At 47.2% G+C, this 27,696-nt stretch overlaps 1 protein-coding gene across 1 annotated transcript in view; it reads left to right on the top strand.

The window, feature by feature from the left end:
* The window catches only part of MDK (midkine), a 68,355-nt gene extending 41,007 nt beyond the window's left edge, over nt 1-27,348 (top strand). Inside the window, exons 2-5 of the mRNA XM_068261497.1 lie at nt 6,527-6,606; nt 9,732-9,887; nt 12,670-12,831; nt 26,856-27,348. Of these exons, the coding sequence (XP_068117598.1) occupies nt 6,528-6,606; nt 9,732-9,887; nt 12,670-12,831; nt 26,856-26,881 (423 nt within the window). The 5' untranslated portion in view covers nt 6,527 and the 3' untranslated portion in view covers nt 26,882-27,348. The remainder of the gene's footprint in view (nt 1-6,526; nt 6,607-9,731; nt 9,888-12,669; nt 12,832-26,855) is intronic.
* Nucleotides 27,349-27,696: the final 348 nt, after the last annotated feature.

Below are 27,696 nucleotides of genomic sequence, written 5' to 3'. Positions count from 1 at the left end.
ATGCGTTTTTACCCGCGATTTCGCGTGCGATTTCGCATGGCAGGGTGCCATGCGAAATTAACCATGACACTGCCAGGGCAAAATAACATTGAAAAAGGTGCGAAATCGCACGCGAAATCGCGGGTAAAAACGCATGTAACAAACGCATGCGTTTTTACTTTTAAATACATTAGCGGCGATTCGCACGGATTCCCGACGCAGGCGAATTCTGTGGGTCCCGTCGTGCAGATTTGGCCCGCCGCCAAATCGCTCCCGCACGCCGCACATGTGGAAACCGCCCCGGCCACTTCAGTGTAACAAGCGAATCCGCATCTCATCGCCGCATGCGGATTCGCTATGGTGGAAACGAGCCCTTAGACTCGCCTCCTATAGTTGTCCTTCCTGTTCCTCTTGCTATTAATGTACAATAAATGAACTGAGAACACCTATCCCCCCAAAAAATAAATTCAATATATTGAGGCTCTTTAATAGAGAAAGAAGCAGGGAGAAGAAAAATCACTCAATGGGCTGGAGCACACCAGAGCGGTTCTGGAGCGTTTTCTAAAACGCTTGCAGGGGGAAACCGTTTGGCTAATGAAAGTGAATGGGATGGTGCACACCAGAGCGGTTCGTTTTTTCCCCAAACGCAAACTCGGGGCTGCAGCATTTTTTAGAGATCTGAGACGTTTCTGCCTTGAAGAATAGGAAAGTGGAAAACAGCTCTGAAAAACGCCAGATCAGAGGCTTTCCAGGCGTTGTTACAGAAGCTGTTCAGGGCCCTTTCACACCAGAGGACTTTTTCGGCGTTTTAACGCCACGGCCGAAGTTGGCGTTTTGCTAGGTAAAAGAAAGTCCATAGACTTTCATTTTACCTTTCACATCTAACTCGGCGTTTTGGCGTTGCAACGCTCCCAGGAGCTTTTTCAGGGCTGTTAACAGCCGAAGTTGGCTGTTGGCGTTTCAATGATAGTCAATGGAAAACGCCAACTTCAGCGTTTTCAAAGCGTTTTCAAAGCGTTTTACAGCTATCTTGTTCACTTATTTTTATTGAAGAAAAAAAAAAGGACGTTTTCATATGGGCTGTAAAACTCTTTCAAAAGGCTTTGAAAACGCTATGTATTGGCGTTAAGCAAAAGGCTGACTTTCAGCCTTTTCTACCGCAGCCTCTAGTGTGAAAGAGCCCTTAGCAACAGCTTTACTGTAACAATATATGAAATCTGCTACACAAAAACATTCCAAAAAACGCTAAGCATGTTTAGAAAAAACGTCTCTAAGGCCCCATAGACACTTGAAAGAGCAAAACTTGCGGGAGTAATTTTTCCAGGATTTCACACGGAAAAATCACTGGACACTGCAGCGGTTTCTCCGTGATCGCGTTTAGCGCTTCTATAGCACTGAAACGCGACCGCCGGGAAATCGCCTGATAATGGTGCAGGCTACGCGTTTCGGTTTTGTGATTTTGGGCGATTTGCAGCGATTAGCGCAAATCGCCCAAGTAAGAACGGACTCATAGGGTTTTATTACACTAGCGCTTTCAAAAGCACTAGCGTTTGAGCGTACTGCTGAAATTGCCAGCAAAACGCTGAAGTGTGAAAGGGCCCTAAACATGCCTGGAATGGTTTTGAAATCTGCTATAAAAACCTCTAGCGTTTTGCAGACTTGCTAGAGGTTTTTGGTGTGCGCTGGGCCAATAGGAGACTTGATAAATTGACAGAACAAAACTAAACAAGTCTAGATAAACTAGGAAAGGAAAAGGAATGTCTCTAGTAAAGAAAAAGTAGCACTTCCCAATGTCATACCCACAGATGTGATGCTTGCTCCCCCCTGTGGAATGAATGAGACATTGCAGCAGTAGAGCTGTGAAAGGAATAGATTCTCCCACCTGCTGAGCAAAGATTAGAGATGGACACCTGATATGCTAATGATTGTGTGCTGAGCATGTTTCTTCATGCAGAAACACCCCCAAAACTTATGATATAATGAATTGTATGTGTAGATAGGATAACAAATAGACCATTAGTAGCAAAGAAAAGTCTAATTTTTATTGTCAGTTATATGGCTTTTTTTTTTTATAACATTGCATCATTCTGTCATACTTGCAGTGTAGAAACTACACTCTGTCTTTTGAATGACAACTGAAGTGAGAGGCTGCCATATTTATTTCCTTTTAAACAATACCAGTTGCCTGGCTGTCCTGCTTAAATACATTTAGCCATAGCCCCTGAACAAGCATGCAGCAGGTCAGGGGTTTCTGACATTATTGTCAGATCTGACAAGATTAGTTGCATGCTTGTTTCTGGTGTCAGACATTATTGCAGCCAAATAGATCAGTAGGACTGCCAGGCAACTGGTATTGTTTAAAAGAAAATAAATATGGCAGCCTCCGCATCTCTCTCTACAGTTTTCCTTTAAGCTATAAAATAATGCAGAGCTAATGACCCTTTGAACTTGCCTGCAGGAAAACCTCATCTCAAGCTGTCTCTCACTGTTTCTTAGCTGTTAAAGTGCTTCAGAAAACAAGACTGAAGCTCAGAGAAGCTCTTTTGCATAGTTAAGTTTTTTTTTTTTTTTAACTCTTCCTGTACTGGAAACAATAGGAGACTCATACCTGTGCTAGCAATGTTCTATTTCTTAGCTGTACTAAACATACAAATCATTTTCTCATAAGTTTATTTTCACTTCAGGTTGCAGATTAGCCAGTCTGGAATTAGATCAATCAGATTCCGTTGCTGATTATTCTGATCCGGTCCAGTTCCAATCTGCCTAAAATTAACAAATATTGCATTAAAAGGACAACTGAAGTGAGAGTGATATGGATACTGCCAAATATATTTCCTTTTAAGCAATGCCAGTTGCCTGGCTGTCCTACTGATCCTCTGCCTCTAAGGCCACATACAGACATCAGACCATAGTCTTTGGAAAATGAAAGATCACAGACCAATCTTACCACCCTTCCTGTAGTATAAGAGCCATACTCTACTCAGTCTTTTCTATGGAGCTGAACTCCACATCAGACAGAAATCTTTGCAAGATGCTGCACACAAAGATGCTGTACAGACACAAAAGATCAGTATCTGCAAAAGATCTGTTCCTGCCAAAAATCCATTCCTGCAAATTGCTATGATAGTCTGAGATCTGCAGATCATCATACACACATGATTTAACTGACATTCATCTGCAGATCTGCAGATCTGAAAATCCATCCTGGTGGATCTGATCTGCAGATGAATGTCAGTTAAATCATGTGTGTAGGATGATCTGCAGATCTCATAGACTATCATTGCAATTTGCAGGAATGGATTTTTGGCAGGAACAGATCTTTTGCAGATACTGATCTTTTGTGTCTGTACAGCATCTGTGTGTGCAGCAGCCTGCAGAGATTTTTTTCCTGGTGTGGAGTTCAGCTCCATAGAAAAGACTGTGTAGAGTATGGCTCTTATACTACAGGAAGGGTGGTAAGATTGGTCTGTGATCTTTCATTTTAGTCTGATGTGTGTATGTACCCTAAAGCTCATACACACACCAGACCATAGTCTTTGGAAAATGAAAGATCACAGACCAATTTTACCCCCTTCCATGTAGTATGAGAGCCATAGACTACACAGTCTATTCTATGGAGCTGAACTCCCCATCAGACAGAAATCTTACCCCCTTCCATGTAGTATGAGAGCCACACCTACACAGTCTATTCTATGGAGCTGCACTCCCCATCAGACAGAAATCTTACCCCCTTCCATGTAGTATGAGAGCCATACCTACACAGTCTATTCTATGGAGCTGCACTCCCCATCAGACAGAAATCTTACCCCCTTCCATGTAATATGAGAGCCATAACTACACAGTCTATTCTATGGAGCTGCACTCCACATCAGACAGAAATCTTACCCCCTTCCATGTAGTATGAGAGCCACACCTACACAGTCTATTCTATGGAGCTGCACTCCCCATCAGATAGAAATCTTACCCCCTTCCATGTAGTATGAGAGCCATACCTACACAGTCTATTCTATGGAGCTGCACTCCCCATCAGAGATCTTACCCCCTTCCATGTAGTATGAGAGCCACACCTACACAGTCTATTCTATGGAGCTGCACTCCCCATCAGACAGAAATCTTTGCAAGATGCTGCACACACAGATGCTGTACAGACACAAAAGATCAGTATCTGCAAAAGATCTGTTCCTGCAAAAGATGCGTTCCTGCAAATTGCATTCATAGTCTATGAGATCTGCAGATCATCATACACACCTGGTTTAATTGAAATTCATCTGCAGATCAGACAATCATCTGCAGATCTGAAAATCCATCCTGGTGGATCTGATCTGCAGTCTGCAGATGAATGTCTGTTAAACAAATTGTGTATGATGATCTGCAGACCTCATAGACTATGAATGCAATTTGCAGGAACGGATCTTTTGCAGGAACAGATCTTTTGCAGATACTGATCTGTTGCATGTGTACAGCATCTTTGTGTGCAGCATCTTGCAAAGATTTCTGTCTGATGGGGAGTTCAGCTCCATAGAATAGACTGTGTAGGTGTGGCTCTCATACTACATGGAAGGGGGTAAGATCTCTGTCTGATGGGGAGTGCAGCTCCATAGAATAGACTGTGTAGGTGTGGCTCTCATACTACATGGAAGGGGGTAAGATTTCTGTCTGATGGGGAGTGCAGCTCCATAGAATAGACTGTGTAGGTGTGGCTCTCATACTACATGGAAGGGGGTAAGATTTCTGTCTGATGGGGAGTGCAGCTCCATAGAATAGACTGTGTAGAGTATGGCTCTCATACTACATGGAAGGGGGTAAGATTTCTGTCTGATGGGGAGTGCAGCTCCATAGAATAGACTGTGTAGAGTATGGCTCTCATACTACATGGAAGGGGGTAAGATGTCTGTCTGATGGGGAGTGCAGCTCCATAGAATAGATTGTGTAGGTGTGGCTCTCATACTACATGGAAGGGGGTAAGATTTCTGTCTGATGGGGAGTGCAGCTCCATAGAATAGACTGTGTAGGTGTGGATCTCATACTACATGGAAGGCGGTAAGATCTCTATCTGATGGGGAGTTCAGCTCCATAGAATAGACTGTGTAGGTGTGGCTCTCATACTACATGGAAGGGGGTAAGATTTCTGTCTGATGGGGAGTGCAGCTCCATAGAATAGACTGTGTAGGTGTGGATCTCATACTACATGGAAGGGGGTAAGATTTCTGTCTGATGGGGAGTGCAGCTCCATAGAATAGACTGTGTAGGTGTGGCTCTCATACTACATGGAAGGGGGTAAGATTTCTGTCTGATGGGGAGTGCAGCTCCATAGAATAGACTGTGTAGGTATGGCTCTCATACTACATGGAAGGGGGTAAGATTTCTGTCTGATGGGGAGTGCAGCTCCATAGAATAGACTGTGTAGGTATGGCTCTCATACTACATGGAAGGGGGTAAGATTTCTGTCTGATGGGGAGTTCAGCTCCATAGAATAGACTGTGTAGGTGTGGCTCTCATACTACATGGAAGGGGGTAAGATTTCTGTATGATGGGGAGTGCAGCTCCATAGAATAGACTGTGTAGGTGTGGCTCTCATACTACATGGAAGGGGGTAAGATTTCTGTCTGATGGGGAGTGCAGCTCCATAGAAAAGACTGTGTAGAGTATGGCTCTCATACTACATGGAGGGTGGTAACATTGGTCTGATCTTTCATTTTCCAAAGACTATGGTCTGATGTGTGTATGAGCCTTAATACTTTCACCCTAGAGACCCTGAACAAGCATGCAGAAGACCAGGTGTTTGACATTATTGTCACATCAGACAAGATTAGCTGCATGCTTGTTTCAGGTGTGTGATTCAGCCACTACTGCAGCCAAATAGATCAGCAGGACTGCCAGGCAACTGGTATTGTTTAAAAGGAAATAAATATGGCAGCCTTCATATCCCTCTCACTACAGTTGTCCTTTAAGTCAAATTATAGCAGCTAAAATGCAGTTTCCCGTGAGTTCTCCTATAAAAAGTTAGAAAATGCTATGGATGGATGTTGAAAGATATTTAATGGCTATAAATGGTCAATAAGCGGATAGGAATTCTAGCTTGTTTGCAAATTGTATTCGCCATGGGATTGGGACAATCAAGTGCTCTACCTGCCAATTTGGATTGGCCCAATTCCCATTGCATGCAAGCTGGAAATTCTCTATTAGGCCTGGGCCCCACTAGAAAGCGCCATCGCTAGCGAAGCGATTTGTGGTAGCGATTTTGGGATCGATTTCACAGCTTGTTTACAATACATTAGAATGGAAACACTCCCAAAACGCTGCATGTCCTGCCATTGCGATTTCCCTAATCGCTCTAGTGGAATCTGTCCCATCCATTTACATTGGCAGAGCATTTAGGGAAATCGCTAGGGAATGACAGCGATCCCAAAACGCTCAGAAATAACGCTTTAGTGGGTCCCAGGCCTTAATAGCATTCCATTTTAATAAATGGCTTCTATCGTGGTGATTTTAGTGACTTCCTGTTCATACCTGGGTCAGCGTGTCATTTCCTGTTCCTCTCTTGCAGGATGGAGTTACGAGCTTTGTGTCTCATCGTACTGTTGGCCGTTCTCGCCGTCAGCTCTCAGGCCGCCAAGAACAAGAAAGGTGAGCGACACGTCCATCCACTGCCAACGATCCACCGCTCTCATAAAGAACGGTTACCTACAAAAAGTTTCAGAACCCTTCATAACCTTTCCCAACTCTAGAATTTGTTCATTCAGCATTACTGTATGTTAAAATCACTTTAAGATTACTCCTAAAGAACAACAGAAGTGGGAGGGATATGGAGACTACCATATTTATTTCCTTTTAAACAATACCAGTTGCCTGGCTGCCCTGCTGGTCTATTTGGCTGCAGCAGTGTCTGAATCACACCAGAAACAAGCATGCAGCTAATCTTGTCAGATCTGACAAGATCACCTGACCTGCTGCATGCTTGTTCAGGGGCTATGGCTAAAGGTATTAGAGGCAGAGGATCAGCAGGACAGCCAGGCAACTGGTACTGTTTATAAGGAAATAAATATGGCAGCCTCCATATCCCTCTCAGATCAGTTGTCCTTTAAATAAGTATCCTGCTGGCAATAGTCCCGTTTCTGACCAGTATATGAAGGCAAAGAATACCAAACTGCAGAACTGTCGCTAATGGTAACCAGATTACTCTCTTCTCTTGACTGATTTCTAAAGATGTAAATAATATTTGCTTGGAATCGGCGCCATATTCGGAATAAACAGGAAATTCATTTGGGCCAGTTCCCATTGGCTTATGCTGGCCATACATGGTAAAAAAAATTTTTCATACAATCTTACCATTTCTATGTAGTATAAGGGTACATTAAGTGAATATACTGAAAGGATAATTTAGGCAGTTCCCTTATATTACATAGAAATGGTAAGATTGGATGAAAAAATTGTACCATGTATGGCCACCATTACAGTTTGAAAGAAACCGGAGAGCAAGTCACAGTTATTAGCATGTCATTGACAATCCCTGTTAGTCACCAAGGGCTTGAGGTGATACGATGAGATATTGGAGGAAAAGATGCTGTCCTGGATGCAGAGGCGTAGCTAGAGTTTCAGTGACAGAATGTAGTCATGGGTGGAGTTAAATGTACAAATGGTGTTTAGATCAGGGCCAGATTTTTACTCTTTACTGCCCAAGGCCACTGTCACCAGCTGCCCCCCTTCAGTATAGGTAGCGAGATGACCCCTCCCCCTTCCCTCCAGTATAGGTAGCCAGATGACCCCTCCCCCTTCCCTCCAGTATATGTAGCCAGATGACCCCGCCCCCTTTCCCTCCAGTATAGGTAGCCAGATGACCCCGCCCCCTTTCCCTCCAGTATAGGTAGCCAGATGACCCCGCCCCCTTTCCCTCCAGTATAGGTAGCCAGATCGCTCCCTTAATCCCTCCTTTTCCTGCTCTCCCTCTCAGTATAGGTAGCCAGCTTGCCTTCACACGCAGCAGCAGCCATCAGTGTCACTCATTTCTCAGCTCGTCTACAGTGCAGAAGCTTCCTCCCAGTGGCGTCCCTACCATTGGGCGCAGGGGGGCGTGGCGCCCCGGGTGACTGACACTCAAGGGGGTGTCGCCACGACCCCCCCATGATAGGGGAAGAGCAGCGCTAGAAGGAGGGGTGGGGGACAGCAGCGGGGAGGGGGGGGGCAGATCCCCCCCCTCCCTCACCTGGGTCCCATCCTTCTGCCTCTTTCCCGCCGCTGCCCGCCCGTGCCCGGTTCATCTCCCCGCAGCCCACTGCGGGGACTGGCTCCCGGAGGCAGAGCGGGGCTATGGGAAGATGGCTGCCGAATCCCTGCTCTGGAGACTATTTGTGTCTCCACTACAGGGCTTCGGGCGCCATCTTCCCGTAGCCCTGCACTCTGCCTGTCAGCGCGGGAGATTTACACTGGCTGCAGGAGGATCGTCGCTGGCGGATCGTCGGGGAGCTGCACGTCAGATTCCGGCCATAGCGATTATTATCTGGTGAATGCTCCCCCCACATAGCGATTATTGTCTGGTGAATGCTCCCCCTACATAGCGATTATTGTCTGGTGAATGCTCCCCCCACATAGCGATTATTGTCTGGTGAAATGCTGCCCACTTCACAATTATTTTCTGGTGAAATGCTGCTCACTTCACAATTATTTTCTGGTGAAATGCTGCCCACTTCACAATTATTTTCTGGTGAAATGCTGCCCACTTCACAATCATTTTCTGGTGAAATTCTGCCCACTTCACAATTATTTTCTGGTGAAATTCTGCCCACTTCACAATTATTTTCTGGTGAAATTCTGCCCACTTCACAATTATTTTCTGGTGAAATGCTGCCCACTTTATGATTTCTGGTAAAATGCTGCTCTCTTTACAAATATTTTATGGTGAAATGCTGCTCTCTGTACGATTAATTTCTGGTGAAATGCTGCCCACTTTACTATACAGGGAGCACCTAAACCTGGCATTACCTACCGTGGCGCGGTTAGTATGCCACACTCGCTCTTTTTTTTGGGGGGGGGGGGGAGGCGGGAGTTGAGGGTGGTGGTGGTGGGGGGGTGGGGCATCTTATAATAATCAGCACCGGGTGTCAAATTCCTTAGGTACGCCACTGCTTCCTCTTCCTTTCCGTCTCCAATGCTGCCCAAGTCCATAGCCGCCGGCCACAATTTAAACGTGCACAGAGAGCAAGGCGGCCGCTGCACAGGCAGCTAGTGGCAGAGTACCGCGGACAGGTGCTTGCCTGATCTCCCTGCTGTGCAGCATTTGCAAGCTTGCAAATGTTGCATAGGTTTAGCTTGCTGCTTTGGTGCCCTTGCTCCTGTGGTGCCCTAGGCCATGGCCTAGTTGGCCTTGGCCTAAATCCAGCCCTGGTTTAGATTGCCATATGTACCCCCCTTCCCCAATTTAGATAGTCAAAGTTGCCCCCTTCCCCTGTTCAGATAGCCAGATGTGCCCTGCTTGTTCTGCTGCTAACACTTCTGCACTCCTCAGAGGCAGGGAGAGCAGCAGGGGCTCTTCAGGCAGCCAGTGAGCCGCCCATCACACACGTGGGGGTGCAGCAGTCGTGCTGAGTGTCCTCACAGTGCTGCGCCCGGGACATATGTCTCCCCCTCCCCCCCATAGCTACGCCTCTGCCTGGATATTTCTTCACATTCTCGTTTTGTGCCGATTTTCATACATTATTATTGGTCAGTTTCTTTTACTTTCTGTAACCATGCTTTCTCTCTCTCTCTCACCCAAGGAAAGAAGGGGGCATCAGACTGTGCAGAATGGAAATGGGGTAGCTGCGTCCCCAACAAGGATGACTGCGGTGTGGGCACTCGGGAGGGGACCTGCAAAGAGGAGACCAGCAAATTAAAGTGCAAGATTCCCTGTAACTGGAAGAAGTCATTCGGAGGTGAGCAGGGGGAGGTGGCCGTCTCTTAGCACATTCGCCTTATCCAGCGAGACAACGCCCAGTGCAACGGGCAGCAGCCATGAGCGGATCAGCCGTCTGTTTATTCGATGGGCTTTTGTGGGCTGTCAGACGTTGCACATAATCGTTGCATTAGCATTCCTTCTAGTCATTACGGATGATCGATTCTTTGTGTAGACTTCTCAGAGAAGCATGAGTTTGATTTGAACAAGTGATCAACAGGCAAGACTCTTACAGGCTGGTTGTGGTCAGTTAACTTCTGCTTACTGTTTGAAGGTGCCTATTAAAGCTACTTACTGCACCGCGTGCAGTATATCTATGCCCTGCAGGACTTCATCTGAAGTCCCAGGGACGTAGAAATTAGTCTACCGCCGCTGTGCGCGCTCCCGTGCGTGCTCCTGTGCACATTCTCGTCGCCGCCCACTAGTGCACAGATCAGTGAATGGGAACATAGTTCCCATTCTCCGATCTAAGTGACTGTGATCAATGACCACTGACATCCATGAGATGCCGGGGGTCACTGATAAAGTGAAAGTAACACATACACACACTACTTCCTCCTGTGTTCACATTACACAGGAGGAATTAAATTAGGGGGCCAGATAGTAAAATCATACCTACATACATCTCCCATTAAAATTAAGCCCTTACCTCCCCTCATGGCCAGATTTACCATAAGGCAATGTAGGCATGTTCCTAGAAGCGCCTGATGATGGAAAGGTGGCCCACTTCCCAAGCTCCTCCCTCCTTCCCTATGCAGAGTCCTGATGAGAGTGTAAATGAGAGGTTACTCACCCTGCTCTCTGCATTGCACTGACCAGATCTCAGTTCAGTCTCCCACTAGCTACTGAATACTGAGGATAGCTGTGTCTACCAAATACTAAGGGACACCTGTAGCTACCTATAACGGGCAAGGGAAGTAATGGAGAAGTGACAGCCTGGTACACACTTTCTATGGTGATTGCCCAATCACTGGCCAATTTTACCACCTCCATGCAGTATGAGGCCCCATTCACACTTGAGCGTTTTGCTGGCGATTTCAGCAAAACGCTCAAACGCGAACGCTTTTCAAAGCGCTAGGGTAATAAAAGTGTATGGGCCCATTCTCATTTGGGCGATTTGCGCTAATCGCCGCAAATCACCCAAAAACACTGAACGCGTAGCCTGCGCCATTTTCAGGCGATTTCCCAGCGATCGCATTTTAGTGCTATAGAAAAAATAAATAAATAAATAATAAAAAAAAATGTGTGTGAATGGTGATTGTTTTTTGGTGTTAATCGCCAACAGAGGCCAGAGCAAAACGCTAGCGTTTTCCAATCAGCAAGTGTAAATGGGCCCTGAGTGTTTACCTACACTATCTGCTCAGAATATTCAAAACCTGCCCTCATACTACATGGAGGTAGAATTGGTCAGTGATTGGCCAATCAAAATTGCAAGTGTGTATGCACTCTTAAGATTCCTAACAGATGGACTTTCTGGCTGTGGTGTCTCTGCAGGGAAAGGGGGCTGAACGTTGGTAATGCCCTGGTAGTTTTTTTTGTTGTTGTTGGAAGAGCAGGTGTCCCTGATTTGTAGTTGTGTTCCGGACACACACCCCCAGGTGGTGCGCAGTCATTGACCTGTCCTCTGTCTATGATCTTCTCTGTTAGGGGATTGGCCACTCACCTGATTTATAGTTGTGTTCCGGACACCCCCTCAGGTGGTGCGCAGTCATTGACCTGTCATCGGTCTATGATCTTCTCTGTTGGGGGCAGTGGCGTAGCTAAGGAGCTGTGGGCCCCGGTGCAAGTTTTACATGGGGCCCCCCCAAGCACTCTATACATAACAATTGACTTGGCGCACCAAAACCTGCCAAAGACAACTACAGAGTCAGAGTTGCAGGAAGGAGATGGGGAACAGTGTTTTAAGGATTACTACTATTCAAAGCATCTATAAAAGTGATTATTACCAGCACAGGACCAACAGAGAGCTAATACTGTGATGAAGGGTGGGCTCCTCTGGCCCAAGGGCCCCGATGTGGTCGCTACCTCTGCACCCCCTATTGCTACGCCCCTGGTTGGGGGATTGGCCACTCCCCTGATTTGTAGTAGTGTTCCTGACACACCCCCTCAGGTGGTGCACAGTCATTGACCTGTCCTCTGTATATGATCTTCTCTGTTGGGGGTGGGCCACTCCCCTGATTTGTAGTTGTGTTCCGGACACACCCCCTCAGGTGGTGCACAGTCATTGACCTGTCCTCTGTATATGATCTTCTCTGTTGGGGGTGGGCCACTCACCTGATTTGTAGTTGTGTTCCGGACACACACCCTCAGGTGGTGTGCAGTCATTGACCTGTCCTCGTTCTATGATCTTCTCTGTTTAGGGGGGTGGGCCACTCACCTGATTTGTAGTTGTGTTCCGGACACACCCCATCAGGTGGTGCGCAGTCATTGGTCTGTCCTTGGTCTATGATCTTCTCTGTTTAGGGGGGTGGGCCACTCACCTGATTTGTAGTTGTGTTCCGGACACACCCCCTCAGGTGGTGCGCAGTCATTGACCTGTCCTTGGTCTATGATCTTCTCTGTTGGGGGGGTGGGCCACTCCCCTGATTTGTAGTTGTGTTCCGGACACACCTCCTCAGGTGGTGCGCAGTCATTGACTTGTCCTCGGTCTATGATCTTCTCTGTTGGGGGGGTGGGCCACTCCCCTGATTTGTAGTTGTGTTTCGGACACACCTCCTCAGGTGGTGCACAGTCATTGACCTGTCTTCTATGATCTCCTCTAGCTGACTGCAAGTACAAGTTCAACGGCTGGCAAGAATGCAACGCCGAGACCGGCATGAAGAGACGTGTGGGGAACCTGAAGAAGGCTTTATACAATGCAGAGTGCCAGAAGACTGTGGAGGCCACCAAACCCTGCTCCCTGAAACCCAAGTCCAAATCCAAAGGTGAGTCTGCCAGCCCCGCCACCTCCATATCCACCAGGAGGCCTGGAACCCACTACAAATCGCAAATCGCTAGCACAATCGCTAGCATTTTTAATAAGTGATTTGTAAGTGATTTCATGAGCATTTTCCGGCGCTTTTAGGATCGATTTTAAAAAGTGTCAGCTTTTTGCCAGCGATTGTGTAGCGATTTGCGATTAGTGATTTTAATTCTGATTGGTCCTTTCAATGTATCTTAATTTTATTTACAGTTTGCAATTGCAGTCAAATGGCTATGTGCAGCGATTTGTGAGCGGTTTGCCAGCGCTTCAGTACATTGCATTGAAGCGCAAACGCCCTCCCAAAATGCTGCATATCCTGCGATTGCGATTTTGCTAATCACAATCGCTACTGTGGAATTGGTTACATTTGTTTACATTGGCAGAGCGTTTAGTGAAAAGCGCTAGCGATTCAAAGTGCTCCCTAAAACGCTCACAAAAAAAAATCGACCTTGTGGGTTCCAGCCCTTAGTGTTGGGAGATGCCAAACATTCCAAGCAGGTGCAAAGTTTATTCAAAATGGACCCATCAATTCCAGCTGCTGCATAAAGCGGTGGTGTGTAAGATTAATGAAAGATCACAGACCAATCTTACCACCCTTCATGTAGTATGAGAGCCATACTCTACACAGTCTATTCTATGGAGCTACACTCCCCATCAGACAGAAATCTTACCCCCTTCCATGTAGTATGAGAGCCATACTCTACACAGTCTATTCTATGGAGCTACACTCCCCATCAGACAGAAATCTTACCCCCTTCCATGTAGTATGAGAGCCACACCTACACAGTCTATTCTATGGAGCTGCACTCCCCATCAGACAGAAATCTTACCCCCTTCCATGTAGTATGAGAGCCACACCTACACAGTCTATTCTATGGAGCTGCACTCCCCATCAGACAGAGATCTTACCTCCTTCCATGTAGTATGAGAGCCATACCTACACAGTCTATTCTATGGAGCTGCACTCCCCATCAGACAGAAATCTTACCCCCTTCCATGTAGTATGAGAGCCACACCTACACAGTCTATTCTATGGAGCTGCACTCCCCATCAGACAGAGATCTTACCTCCTTCCATGTAGTATGAGAGCCATACTCTACACAGTCTTTTCTATGGAGCTGCACTCCCCATCAGACAGAAATCTTACCTCCTTCCATGTAGTATGAGAGCCACTCCTACACAGTCTATTCTATGGAGCTGATCTCCCCATCAGACAGAAATCTTACCACCCTTCATGTAGTATGAGAGCCATACTCTACACAGTCTATTCTATGGAGCTGCACTCCCCATCAGTGGCGTACCTAGGGCATTTGACACCCGGTGCTGGGTATTATAAGACACCCCCCCCCCCCCCCCCAAAAAAAAGTAAAGGGGCAAAAAATGGGTGGCGCCACAACATTCGGCACGCGAAGCGCGCTGCGGCAAAAAAATGGGCTTGGCCATGACCGGATGAGGGCGGAGCTAACTGTAATTTGACGTGAACCCGGGTGAGAGTGATATGGAGGCTGCCATATTTATTTCCTTTTAAACAATACTAGTTGCCCTGCTAATCTATTTGGCTGCAGTAGTGAACTGAATCACACCAGAAACAAGCATGCTTGTTCAGGGTCTGTGGTTGAAAGAATTAGAGGCAGAGGACCAGCACGGCAGCCAGGCAACTGGCATTGCTTAAAAGGAGATAAATATGGCAGCCTCAATATTATTCTCACCTCGGGTTCCCTTTAAAAGTGCAATGCAAAGACAGTGGGCCCAAGTTTTGGTGACCCTTTCCCCAGAAAATTCACATAATTGTGCAGGTTTTCTCAAGAAAATACAACGTAATGTGTGCAGATTTGCCCAGAGAATACGTTCAATCATGTCTGCAGATTTGCCCAGAAAATACATGCAATCATGTCTGCAGATTTGCCCAGAGAATACGTTCAATCATGTCGGCAGATTTGCCCAGAAAATACATGCAATCATGTCTGCAGATTTGCCCAGAGAATACGTTCAATCATGTCTGCAGATTTGCCCAGAAAATACATGCAATCATGTCTGCAGATTTGCCCAGAGAATACGTTCAATCATGTCGGCAGATTTGCCCAGAAAATACATGCAATCATGTCTGCAGATTTGCCCAGAGAATACGTTCAATCATGTCTGCAGATTTGCCCAGAAAATACATGCAATCATGTCTGCAGATTTGCCCAGAGAATACGTTCAATCATGTCGGCAGATTTGCCCAGAAAATACATGCAATCATGTCGGCAGATTTGCCCAGAAAATACATGCAATCATGTCTGCAGATTTGCCCAGAGAATACGTTCAATCATGTCGGCAGATTTGCCCAGAAAATACATGCAATCATGTCGGCAGATTTGCCCAGAAAATACATGCAATCATGTCGGCAGATTTGCCCAGAAATTACATGCAATCATGTCTGCAGATTTGCCCAGAAAATACATGCAATCATGTCTGCAGATTTGCCCCCGAGAATACGTTCAATCATGTCGGCAGATTTGCCCAGAAAATACATGCAATCATGTCGGCAGATTTGCCCAGAAAATACATGCAATCATGTCGGCAGATTTGCCCAGAAAATACATGCAATCATGTCGGCAGATTTGCCCAGAAAATACATGCAATCGTGTGGCAGACCTGTCCACAAAACACTTCAATTGTCAATAGTTGCCCCCTGTATAGCTAGTATATTTGCCCCCTGTATAGCTAGTATATTTGCCCCCTGTATAGCTGCCCCCAGTATAGCTAGTATAGCTGCCCCCAGTATAGCTAGTATAGCTGCCCCCAGTATAGCTAGTATAGCTGCCCCAGTATAGCTAGTATAGCTGCCCCCAGTATAGCTAGTATAGTTGCCCCCAGTATAGCTGCCCCCAGTATAGCTGCCCCCAGTATAGCTAGTATAGCTGCCCCCCAGTATAGCTAGTATAGCTGCCCCCAGTATAGCTAGTATAGCTGCCCCCCAGTATAGCTGCCCCCAGTATAGCTAGTATAGCTGCCCCCCAGTATAGCTGCCCCCAGTATAGCTAGTATAGCTGCCCCCCAGTATAGCTGCCCCCAGTATAGCTAGTATAGTTGCCCCCAGTATAGCTAGTATAGCTGCCCCCAGTATAGCTAGTATAGCTGCCCCCAGTATAGCTAGTATAGCTGCCCCAGTATAGCTAGTATAGCTGCCCCCAGTATAGCTAGTATAGCTGCCCCCAGTATAGCTAGTATAGCTGCCCCCAGTATAGTTGCCCCCAGTATAGCTGCCCTCAGTATAGCTAGTATTGCTGCCCTCAGTATAGCTAGTATTGCTGCCCCCAGTATAGCTAGTATAGCTGCCCCCAGTAAAGCTAGTATTGCTGCCCTCAGTATAGCTAGTATAGCTGCCCCCAGTATAGCTAGTATAGCTGCCCCAGTATAGCTAGTATTGCTGCCCTCAGTATAGCTAGTATTGCTGCCCCCAGTATAGCTAGTATAGTTGCCCCCCAGTATAGCTAGTATAGCTGCCCCAGTATAGCTAGTATTGCTGCCCTCAGTATAGCTAGTATAGCTGCCCTCAGTATAGCTAGTATAGCTGCCCCCCAGTATAGCTGCCCCCAGTATAGCTAGTATAGCTGCCCCCCAGTATAGCTGCCCCCAGTATAGCTAGTATAGTTGCCCCCAGTATAGCTAGTATAGCTGCCCCCAGTATAGCTAGTATAGCTGCCCCCAGTATAGCTAGTATAGCTGCCCCCAGTATAGCTAGTATAGTTGCCCCCAGTATAGCTAGTATAGTTGCCCCCAGTATAGCTAGTATAGTTGCCCCCAGTATAGCTAGTATAGTTGCCCCCAGTATAGCTAGTATAGCTGCCCCCAGTATAGCTAGTATAGCTGCCCCAGTATAGCTAGTATAGCTGCCCCCAGTATAGCTAGTATAGCTGCCCCCAGTATAGCTAGTATAGCTGCCCCCAGTATAGTTGCCCCCAGTATAGCTGCCCTCAGTATAGCTAGTATTGCTGCCCTCAGTATAGCTAGTATTGCTGCCCCCAGTATAGCTAGTATAGCTGCCCCCAGTAAAGCTAGTATTGCTGCCCTCAGTATAGCTAGTATAGCTGCCCCCAGTATAGCTAGTATAGCTGCCCCAGTATAGCTAGTATAGCTGCCCCCAGTATAGCTAGTATAGCTGCCCCCAGTATAGCTAGTATAGCTGCCCCAGTATAGCTAGTATAGTTGCCCCCAGTATAGCTAGTATTGCTGCCCTCAGTATAGCTGCCCCCAGTATAGCTAGTATAGCTGCCCCCAGTAAAGCTAGTATTGCTGCCCTCAGTATAGCTAGTATAGCTGCCCCCAGTATAGCTAGTATAGCTGCCCCAGTATAGCTAGTATAGCTGCCCTCAGTATAGCTAGTATAGCTGCCCCCAGTATAGCTAGTATAGCTGCCCCCAGTATAGCTAGTATAGCTGCCCCAGTATAGCTAGTATAGTTGCCCCCAGTATAGCTAGTATTGCTGCCCTCAGTATAGCTAGTATTGCTGCCTTCAGTATAGCTAGTATAGCTGCCCCAGTATAGCTAGTATAGCTGCCCCAGTATAGCTAGTATTGCTGCCCTCAGTATAGCTAGTATTGCTGCCCTCAGTATAGCTAGTATAGCTGCCCCAGTATAGCTAGTATAGCTGCCCTCAGTATAGCTAGTATAGCTGCCCCCAGTATAGCTAGTATAGCTGCCCCCAGTATAGCTAGTATAGCTGCCCCCAGTATAGCTAGTATAGCTGCCCCCAGTATAGCTAGTATTGCTGCCCCCAGTATAGCTAGTATTGCTGCCCCAGTATAGCTAGTATAGCTGCCCTCAGTATAGCTAGTATTGCTGCCCTCAGTATAGCTAGTATTGCTGCCCCCAGTATAGCTAGTATAGCTGCCCCCAGTAAAGCTAGTATTGCTGCCCTCAGTATAGCTAGTATAGCTGCCCCCAGTATAGCTAGTATAGCTGCCCCAGTATAGCTAGTATTGCTGCCCTCAGTATAGCTAGTATAGCTGCCCCAGTATAGCTAGTATTGCTGCCCTCAGTATAGCTAGTATAGCTGCCCCCAGTATAGCTAGTATAGTTGCCCCCCAGTATAGCTAGTATAGTTGCCCCCAGTATAGCTAGTATAGCTGCCCCCCAGTATAGCTAGTATAGTTGCCCCCAGTATAGCTAGTATAGTTGCCCCCAGTATAGCTAGTATAGCTGCCCCCCAGTATAGCTGCCCCCAGTATAGCTAGTATAGCTGCCCTCAGTATGGCTAGTATAGCTGCCCCCAGTATAGCTAGTATAGCTGCCCCCAGTATAGCTAGTATAGTTGCCCCCAGTATAGCTAGTATAGTTGCCCCCCTGTATAGCTGCCCCCAGTATAGCTAGTATAGTTGCCCCCAGTATAGCTAGTATAGCTGCCCCCAGTATAGCTAGTATAGCTGCCCCAGTATAGCTAGTATAGCTGCCCCCAGTATAGCTAGTATAGCTGCCCCCAGTATAGCTAGTATAGCTGCCCCCAGTATAGCTAGTATAGCTGCCCCCAGTATAGCTAGTATAGCTGCCCCCAGTATAGCTAGTATAGTTGCCCCCAGTATAGCTAGTATAGTTGCCCCCCTGTATAGCTGCCCCCAGTATAGCTAGTATAGCTGCCCCCAGTATAGCTAGTATAGCTGCCCCCAGTATAGCTAGTATAGCTGCCCCCAGTATAGCTAGTATAGCTGCCCCCAGTATAGCTAGTATAGCTGCCCCAGTATAGCTAGTATAGCTGCCCCCAGTATAGCTAGTATAGCTGCCCCCAGTATAGCTAGTATAGCTGCCCCCAGTATAGCTAGTATAGCTGCCCCCAGTATAGCTAGTATAGCTGCCCCCAGTATAGCTAGTATAGTTGCCCCCAGTATAGCTAGTATAGCTGCCCCCAGTATAGCTAGTATAGTTGCCCCCCAGTATAGCTAGTATAGTTGCCCCCAGTATAGCTAGTATAGCTGCCCCCCAGTATAGCTAGTATAGCTGCCCCCCAGTATAGCTAGTATAGTTGCCCCCAGTATAGCTAGTATAGTTGCCCCCAGTATAGCTAGTATAGCTGCCCCCCAGTATAGCTGCCCCCAGTATAGCTAGTATAGCTGCCCTCAGTATAGCTAGTATAGCTGCCCCCAGTATAGCTAGTATAGCTGCCCCCAGTATAGCTAGTATAGCTGCCCCCAGTATAGCTAGTATAGTTGCCCCCAGTATAGCTAGTATAGCTGCCCCCAGTATAGCTAGTATAGTTGCCCCCAGTATAGCTAGTATAGTTGCCCCCCTGTATAGCTGCCCCCAGTATAGCTAGTATAGTTGCCCCCAGTATAGCTAGTATAGCTGCCCCCAGTATAGCTGTCCCCAGTATAGCTAGTATAGCTGCCCCCAGTATAGCTAGTATAGTTGCCCCCAGTATAGCTAGTATAGCTGCCCCCAGTATAGCTAGTATAGCTGCCCCCAGTATAGCTGTCCCCAGTATAGCTAGTATAGTTGCCCCCAGTATAGCTAGTATAGTTGCCCCCAGTATAGCTAGTATAGTTGCCCCCAGTATAGCTAGTATAGCTGCCCCCAGTATAGCTGCCCCCAGTATAGCTAGTATAGCTGCCCCCAGTATAGCTAGTATAGCTGCCCCCAGTATAGCTAGTATAGTTGCCCCCAGTATAGCTAGTATAGTTGCCCCCAGTATAGCTAGTATAGCTGCCCCCAGTATAGCTGTCCCCAGTATAGCTAGTTTAGTTGCCCCAGTATAGCTGGCCCCCAGTATAGCTGCCCCCAGTATAGCTAGTTTAGTTGCCCCCAGTATAGCTGCCCCCAGTATAGCTAGTTTAGTTGCCCCCAGTATAGCTGCCCCCAGTATAGCTAGTTTAGTTGCCCCCAGTATAGCTAGTTTAGTTGCCCCCAGTATAGCCAGTACAGTTGCCCCCAGAATAGCTAGTATAATTGCCCCCAGAATAGCTAGTATAATTGCCCCCAGAATAGCTAGTATAATTGCCCCCAGAATAGCTAGTATAATTGCCCCCAGTATAGCTAGTTTAGTTGCCCCCAGTGTGAGGAAAGCCTGGAAGGAGGGGTGGCGGGGAGGGGGGCCGGACCCCCCACCTCCCTCACCTGGGTCCCCCTCCTTCTGGCGCTTCCCCCTCCTAATTAGCAGCAGCGGGCAGGAGCGGCGAAGAAGACTCACTCACCTGCTCCTGGCGATTCCGGCGGCGCATAACGTCATCCTCACGCGACGCTGGTCTCCGACTTCTCTGTTGCTCACTGTGCTTCCGCCAATCAGGAAGCACAGTGAGCGGTGGAGAAGGCGGAGACCAGCGTCACGTGACGATGACGCCATTTGCCATCGCCTGGAACGCAGGAAGGAGGTGAGTAAGTCCTCTTGCCCGCTGCTGCTAATTAGGAGGGGGAAGCGCCAGAAGGAGGGGACCCAGGTGAGGGAGGTGGGGGGTCCGGCCCCCCTCCCCGCCGCTTTTCCCGCCACCCCTCCTTTCCGTGCTGCTTCCCCCTCCTGTCCTGCACAGGCCTCTGTGGGAGGCCTTGATGACACCCCCTGGGGCGCCCGACACCCGGTGCGGGGCGCCCCCTGCCGCCCTATGGTAGGGACGCTACTGCTCCCCATCAGACAGAAATCTTACCCCCTTCCATGTAGTATGAGAGCCATACTCTACACAGTCTATTCTATGGAGCTGAACTCCCCATCAGATAGAAATCTTACCCCCTTCCATGTAGTATGAGAGCCACACCTACACAGTCTATTCTATGGAGCTGCACTCCCCATCAGACAGAAATCTTACCCCCTTCCATGTAGTATGAGAGCCACACCTACACAGTCTATTCTATGGAGCTGCACTCCCCATCAGACAGAAATCTTACCCCCTTCCATGTAGTATGAGAGCCACACCTACACAGTCTATTCTATGGAGCTGCACTCCCCATCAGACAGAAATCTTACCCCCTTCCATGTAGTATGAGAGCCACACCTACACAGTCTATTCTATGGAGCTGCACTCCCCATCAGACAGAAATCTTACCCCCTTCCATGTAGTATGAGAGCCATACCTACACAGTCTATTCTATGGAGCTGCACTCCCCATCAGACAGAGATCTTACCCCCTTCCATGTAGTATGAGAGCCATACTCTACACAGTCTATTCTATGGAGCTACACTCCCCATCAGACAGAAATCTTACCACCCTTCATGTAGTATGAGAGCCACACCTACACAGTCTATTCTATGGAGCTGCACTCCCCATCAGACAGAAATCTTACCACCCTTCATGTAGTATGAGAGCCATACTCTACACAGTCTATTCTATGGAGCTGATCTCCCCATCAGACAGAAATCTTTGCAAAATGCTGCACACACAGATGCTGTACAGACACAAAAGATCAGTATCTGCAAAAGATCTGCTCCTGCCAAATGCATTCATAGTCTAGGATATCTGCAGATCTCATACACACCTTGTTTAATGGTGGGCCTACACGGTGCGATCCGGTGGCTCGATTAGCCCTTCGGATCGACTCCCGCCGCATCCCCATGCGTCCGCCCGAATCGATTACCGCTTGTCTCCACTTATCTTCCGCTCAATTCCCTGCCATTGTCTGCGGGTGGGAATCGAGCGGGGAATCGATCCATTCGTGACCGTACCTGTCGGATATTATCAACCGAGCCCATCAGCGGCTCGATTGATAAGAAAGAAACGCACCGTGTATGCCCACCATACCAGACATTCATCTGCAGATCAGATCCACCAGTTCTAGGATGGATCTTAAGATCTGCAGATGATTGTCAGATATGCAGATGATTGTCTGTTAAACAAGGTGTGTATGAGGATCTGCAGATATCATAGACTATGAATGCATTTTGCAGGAATGTATCTTTTGCAGATACTGATCTTTTGAATGTGTACAGCATCTGTGTGCGCAGCATCTTGCAAAGATTTCTGTCTGATGGGGAGTTCGGCTCCATAGAATAGACTGTGTAGGTGTGGCTCTCATACTACATGGAAGGGGGTAAGATTTCTGTCTGATGGGGAGTGCAGCTCCATAGAATAGACTGTGTAGGTGTGGCTCTCATACTACATGGAGGGGGGTAAGATTTCTGTCTGATGGGGAGTGCAGCTCCATAGAATAGACTGTGTAGGTATGGCTCTCATACTACATGGAAGGGGGTAAGATTTCTGTCTGATGGGGAGTGCAGCTCCATAGAATAGACTGTGTAGGTATGGCTCTCATACTACATGGAAGGGGGTAAGATTTCTGTCTGATGGGGAGTGCAGCTCCATAGAATAGACTGTGTAGAGTATGGCTCTCATACTACATGGAAGGGGGTAAGATTTCTGTCTGATGGAGAGTGCAGCTCCATAGAATAGACTGTGTAGGTGTGGCTCTCATACTACATGGAAGGGGGTAAGATTTCTGTCTGATGGGGGAGTGCAGCTCCATAGAATAGACTGTGTAGGTGTGGCTCTCATACTACATGGAAGGGGGTAAGATTTCTGTCTGATAGGGGAGTGCAGCTCCATAGAATAGACTGTGTAGGTATGGCTCTCATACTACATGGAAGGGGGTAAGATTTCTGTCTGATGGGGAGTGCAGCTCCATAGAATAGACTGTGTAGGTATGGCTCTCATACTACATGGAAGGGGGTAAGATTTCTGTCTGATGGGGAGTGCAGCTCCATAGAATAGACTGTGTAGGTGTGGCTCTCATACTACATGGAAGGGGGTAAGATTTCTGTCTGATGGGGAGTGCAGCTCCATAGAATAGACTGTGTAGGTGTGGCTCTCATACTACATGGAAGGGGGTAAGATTTCTGTCTGATGGGGAGTGCAGCTCCATAGAATAGACTGTGTAGGTGTGGCTCTCATACTACATGGAAGGGGGTAAGATTTCTGTCTGATGGGGAGTTCAGCTCCATAGAATAGACTGTGTAGGTGTGGCTCTCATACTACATGGAAGGGGGTAAGATTTCTGTCTGATGGGGAGTGCAGCTCCATAGAATAGACTGTGTAGGTGTGGCTCTCATACTACATGGAAGGGGGTAAGATTTCTGTCTGATGGGGAGTTCAGCTCCATAGAATAGACTGTGTAGGTGTGGCTCTCATACTACATGGAAGGGGGTAAGATTTCTGTCTGATGGGGAGTGTAGCTCCATAGAATAGACTGTGTAGGTGTAGCTCTCATACTACATGGAAGGGGGTAAGATTTCTGTCTGATGGGGAGTGCAGCTCCATAGAATAGACTGTGTAGGTGTGGCTCTCATACTACATGGAAGGGGGTAAGATGTCTATCTGATGGGGAGTGCAGCTCCATAGAATAGACTGTGTAGAGTATGGCTCTCATACTACATGGAAGGGGGTAAGATTTCTGTCTGATGGGGAGTGTAGCTCCATAGAATAGACTGTGTAGGTGTAGCTCTCATACTACATGGAAGGGGGTAAGATTTCTGTCTGATGGGGAGTGCAGCTCCATAGAATAGACTGTGTAGGTGTGGCTCTCATACTACATGGAAGGGTGGTAAGATTTCTGTCTGATGGGGAGTGCAGCTCCATAGAATAGACTGTGTAGGTGTGGCTCTCATACTACATGGAAGGGGGTAAGATCTCTGTCTGATGGGGAGTGCAGCTCCATAGAATAGACTGTAGGTATGGCTCTCATACTACATGGAAGGGGGTAAGATTTCTGTCTGATGGGGAGTGCAGCTCCATAGAATAGACTGTGTAGGTGCGGCTCTCATACTACATGGAAGGGGGTAAGATTTCTGTCTGATGGGGAGTGCAGCTCCATAGAATAGACTGTGTAGGTGTGGCTCTCATACTACATGGAAGGGGGTAAGATTTCTGTCTGATGGGGAGTTCAGCTCCATAGAATAGACTGTGTAGGTGTGGCTCTCATACTACATGGAAGGGGGTAAGATTTCTGTCTGATGGGGAGTGCAGCTCCATAGAATAGACTGTGTAGGTGTGGCTCTCATACTACATGGAAGGGGGTAAGATTTCTGTCTGATGGGGAGTGCAGCTCCATAGAATAGACTGTGTAGGTGTGGCTCTCATACTACATGGAAGGGGGTAAGATCTCTGTCTGATGGGGAGTGCAGCTCCATAGAATAGACTGTGTAGAGTATGGCTCTCATACTACATGGAAGGGGGTAAGATTTCTGTCTGATGGGGAGTGCAGCTCCATAGAATAGACTGTGTAGGTGTGGCTCTCATACTACATGAAGGGGGTAAGATTTCTGTCTGATGGGGAGTGCAGCTCCATAGAATAGACTGTGTAGAGTATGGCTCTCATACTACATGGAAGGGTGTAAGATCTCTATCTGATGGGGAGTGCAGCTCCATAGAATAGACTGTGTGGGTGTGGCTTTCATACTACATGGAAGGGGGTAAGATTTCTGTCTGATGGGGAGTGCAGCTCCATAGAATAGACTGTGTGGGTGTGGCTCTCATACTACATGGAAGGGGGTAAGATTTCTGTCTGATGGGGAGTGCAGCTCCATAGAATAGACTGTGTAGAGTATGGCTCTCATACTATATGGAAGGGGGTAAGATTTCTATCTGATGGGGAGTGCAGCTCCATAGAATAGACTGTGTAGGTATTGTTCTCATACTACATGGAAGGGGGTAAGATTTCTGTCTGATGGGGAGTGCAGCTCCATAGAATAGACTGTGTAGAGTATGGCTCTCATACTACATGGAAGGGGGTAAGATTTCTGTCTGATGGGGAGTGCAGCTCCATAGAATAGACTGTGTAGGTGTGGCTCTCATACTACATGGAAGGGGGTAAAATTGGTCTGTGATCTGTCATTAATCTTTCAAGTGTGTACACAGCTTTAGCAGCTCGCTAACCATGCCTTGTATTAAGGAAAGCCAAACAGTCTCCTGATAGGTATCTGTACACTGACATAAAGCTAATCAAGTCTTTGCTGATGGGTTTTTACCATGACCATCTAATTAGCCAGGAGATGCTGGCTTTAATAGACTCAATCCACTTATCTGAAATTGGAAGCTTTCTGTCATTTACATGCTGAGATAAGGATGTTACTGTAGCTAAAAATAAAGACTTCCCACAATCCTACTGGCTCTGTACAGTTCCATTCATAAAAATCATGCAGTGATCAAAAAGGGAAACCGAGAGCCAGGTGTTACCCAGACCAAATTCTGTTGTATGCTCCTTTTACCCTATTGCCCGAGGAAGCCGGTTTATACCTGTGAAACGTGTCACAGTCCCTTGCTGGAGTATGCCAATAAAATCTGTATAAATTGGACAGTTTCTGGTGTCTGCTTGCGGGAGGTAAGTCCACCACTGCCTCCCAAGCTTTTTAAAAGTTTTAACGTATTGTTTCATCCTGTTGGCGCCTCTGACTTTTGCACAATGCAGTAATCAATGCTGTCCCTACAGCTAAGTTAAAAGCTGGGATCCTCGTTACAAGAATAAGTCTCTTGTGTAGTCACATACACCGCGTAGAGGTAGCCCAGTGTTGTATGTGTCCTAACTCTGGCCCTGTAACATGCATAGCACAAAATGCATAGCTCTGTACAGCTCCTGCAGTCAGGCAATGGCACCCGGGTCAGGTGCCGATATAATCTATACACAGGTGAAACTCGAAAAATTAGAATCACCCTGGCTACCTGTACAGAAGTCACTATTTGGCTACCTAAACGAGGAGGTACACTCTGGCTACCTGCACTTGGGGCCACTCTCTGGCTCCATGAACCTGGGGGGAGGGCTCTTTGGCTTCCTATACTTAGCGGCGTGAATCTTTCCAGAGAAAGAATAGTGTCGCTTTTAGAAACAAAATCTGGAAGGAATCATACCGCAAAGGTATGATTGGATCCGAGATTAAAGGTGGCCATACACTGGTCGATTTGCCATTAGATCGATCAGCTGACAGATCCCTATCTGATGGAATCTGATCAGAGAGGGATCGTATGGCTACCTTTACTGCAAACAGATTGTGAATCGATTTCAGCCTGAAACCGATCACAATCTGTGGAGCTGCTCCTGCCGCCTGTCCCCCCCCCCCCGTATACATTACCTGAGGCTGGCTCCCGGGCATCTTCTCCCTGCTGCACGGCTCTGTTCCGGCTCCATCCTGGCGCTTCCTGTGTTACTCCGTGACCAGGAAGTTCAAATAGAGCGCCCTCTATACTTCCTGGTCACTGCAGTGACACAGGAAGCGCCGGGATGGATGGAGCCGGAACAGAGCCGTGCAGCGCGGAGAAGACGCCCGGGAGCCAGCGTCAGGTAATGTATACCTGATCGGATCGGCCGCCGCTAGCGACGCACACCCTACCCGCAGGCGATCGAGGGTAATTTCCCGCACGGCGTGATCGACGGACCGATCCGATTTCGGGAGGAAATCGGATCGGCGGGTGCGTTTAGCGCGAACGATTGGCAGCAGATTCGATCCTAGGATCGAATCTGCTGTCGAAACGGCCGCGAATCGGGCCAGTGTATGGCCACTTTTACTTTTACTCATTGCAGAATTGTGTTCCTTTCCTATTGTTTATAGGGCATTCCTCAAGCCAAATACTTTTTTTGTTTTTGTTTTAATACTCTAATTCCCTATAAACTAAACAAGCCTCGCCCACAGGTTTTCAGAGAGCCAAAGCACTTTCAGACAGTAGCAAGGGCTCATGGGAGCTCAGTCTGGGCAGGAGGAGGGGAAGGTATTACTAGCCAGAGATTTCAGAGGCAGAGGGGAAGTGGAGGAGGAGGGAGGAGGAGAGGGGATTAGTTTTTTTGCTCAAAATGCAGACAAGCCTGCCTCTGTGTAATGTTTACAAACAACATGGCTGCTGTCATTGTATCACAGGAAGAAATAATCATATTCTATTAAATCTGTTTGCAGCTAGATTTGCTGTGTAAACTATCTAAACTTTAGATAAGATATATAGACAAGTTACTTGTTATAGTTAGTTTTTCATCTCGGATCTGCTTTAACAGTACCTTATTTTTGTTGCAATTGACCTCCAAATATCCTGTTTTTTTTTTCCCCCACAGGTAAAAAGGGTAAAAGCTCAGATTAGACCATGAGGATATGGAACCTACGGAATGGTGCGGTGGGGTCGGAAGCCCCCCAGAATAACAGAGTCATCATACGCTCTCCACACTCTGTCTCCAACATGCACTCTCTTCTGCCCCTCCCCCTCTTCTGCCCCTCCCCCTCTTCTGCCCCTCCCAGTCTTCTTGTTACTCTGAAATGTCTATTTTTTAATCACTAATGCCTTTAGAAGAAAAGAAATGTAAAAATATAAAAAGATACAATCTATCCTCTCACATCCATAAAACTGCCCCCCCCCCCCCCCCATTATCTCTCGCTACAGCTCCCACTGCAGTCTGTCACCCCAATATATAAACTTACCCCCTCCCCCATACATTATGTATGTGGTTTCATATTTCTGTGTGTTTCTTTTTTTAGGAAAATTTCGTTTTGTTTTTATTTTTACTTTCATGATTTTGTTTTTAAATAAAAAAAAATGTACAGGTTTTTGAATTTGTAGCGGTTCTTAAATTTGTCAGGTTCTGTGCGCATTGTACTGCAGTAAGGTAGGTGGGTGGGGGCATTTGTGGGGGTTGTCTTTTCCGATTCCCGATGCTTGGGTGGGAGATTCGTTTTGTGCTTAGTGGTTTTTGAAGCGTTTTTTTTTTTTCTGAGCGGTTTTGTAATCCTCTCCCTGACGTCAGGAAGTGAACTCTTTGACCCGGAAAAGAATGCAATGTATTTATTCTTAAAAACGCAAACGCAATTACCTTATTGCGCGTTTTTCCTTTACCTTCCATTGAGGCGGATCCGCATCAAAAATAGAACATGCACCGCTTTTCTAGCTGTACCGCACACGAC

Source organism: Hyperolius riggenbachi, chromosome 11 (assembly GCF_040937935.1).
Source record: "Hyperolius riggenbachi isolate aHypRig1 chromosome 11, aHypRig1.pri, whole genome shotgun sequence".
In the NCBI taxonomy this organism is placed as follows: domain Eukaryota; kingdom Metazoa; phylum Chordata; class Amphibia; order Anura; family Hyperoliidae; genus Hyperolius; species Hyperolius riggenbachi.
The sequence above is the reverse complement of the archived record's forward strand: the minus strand, read 5'-3'. Positions and strand labels throughout refer to the sequence as shown.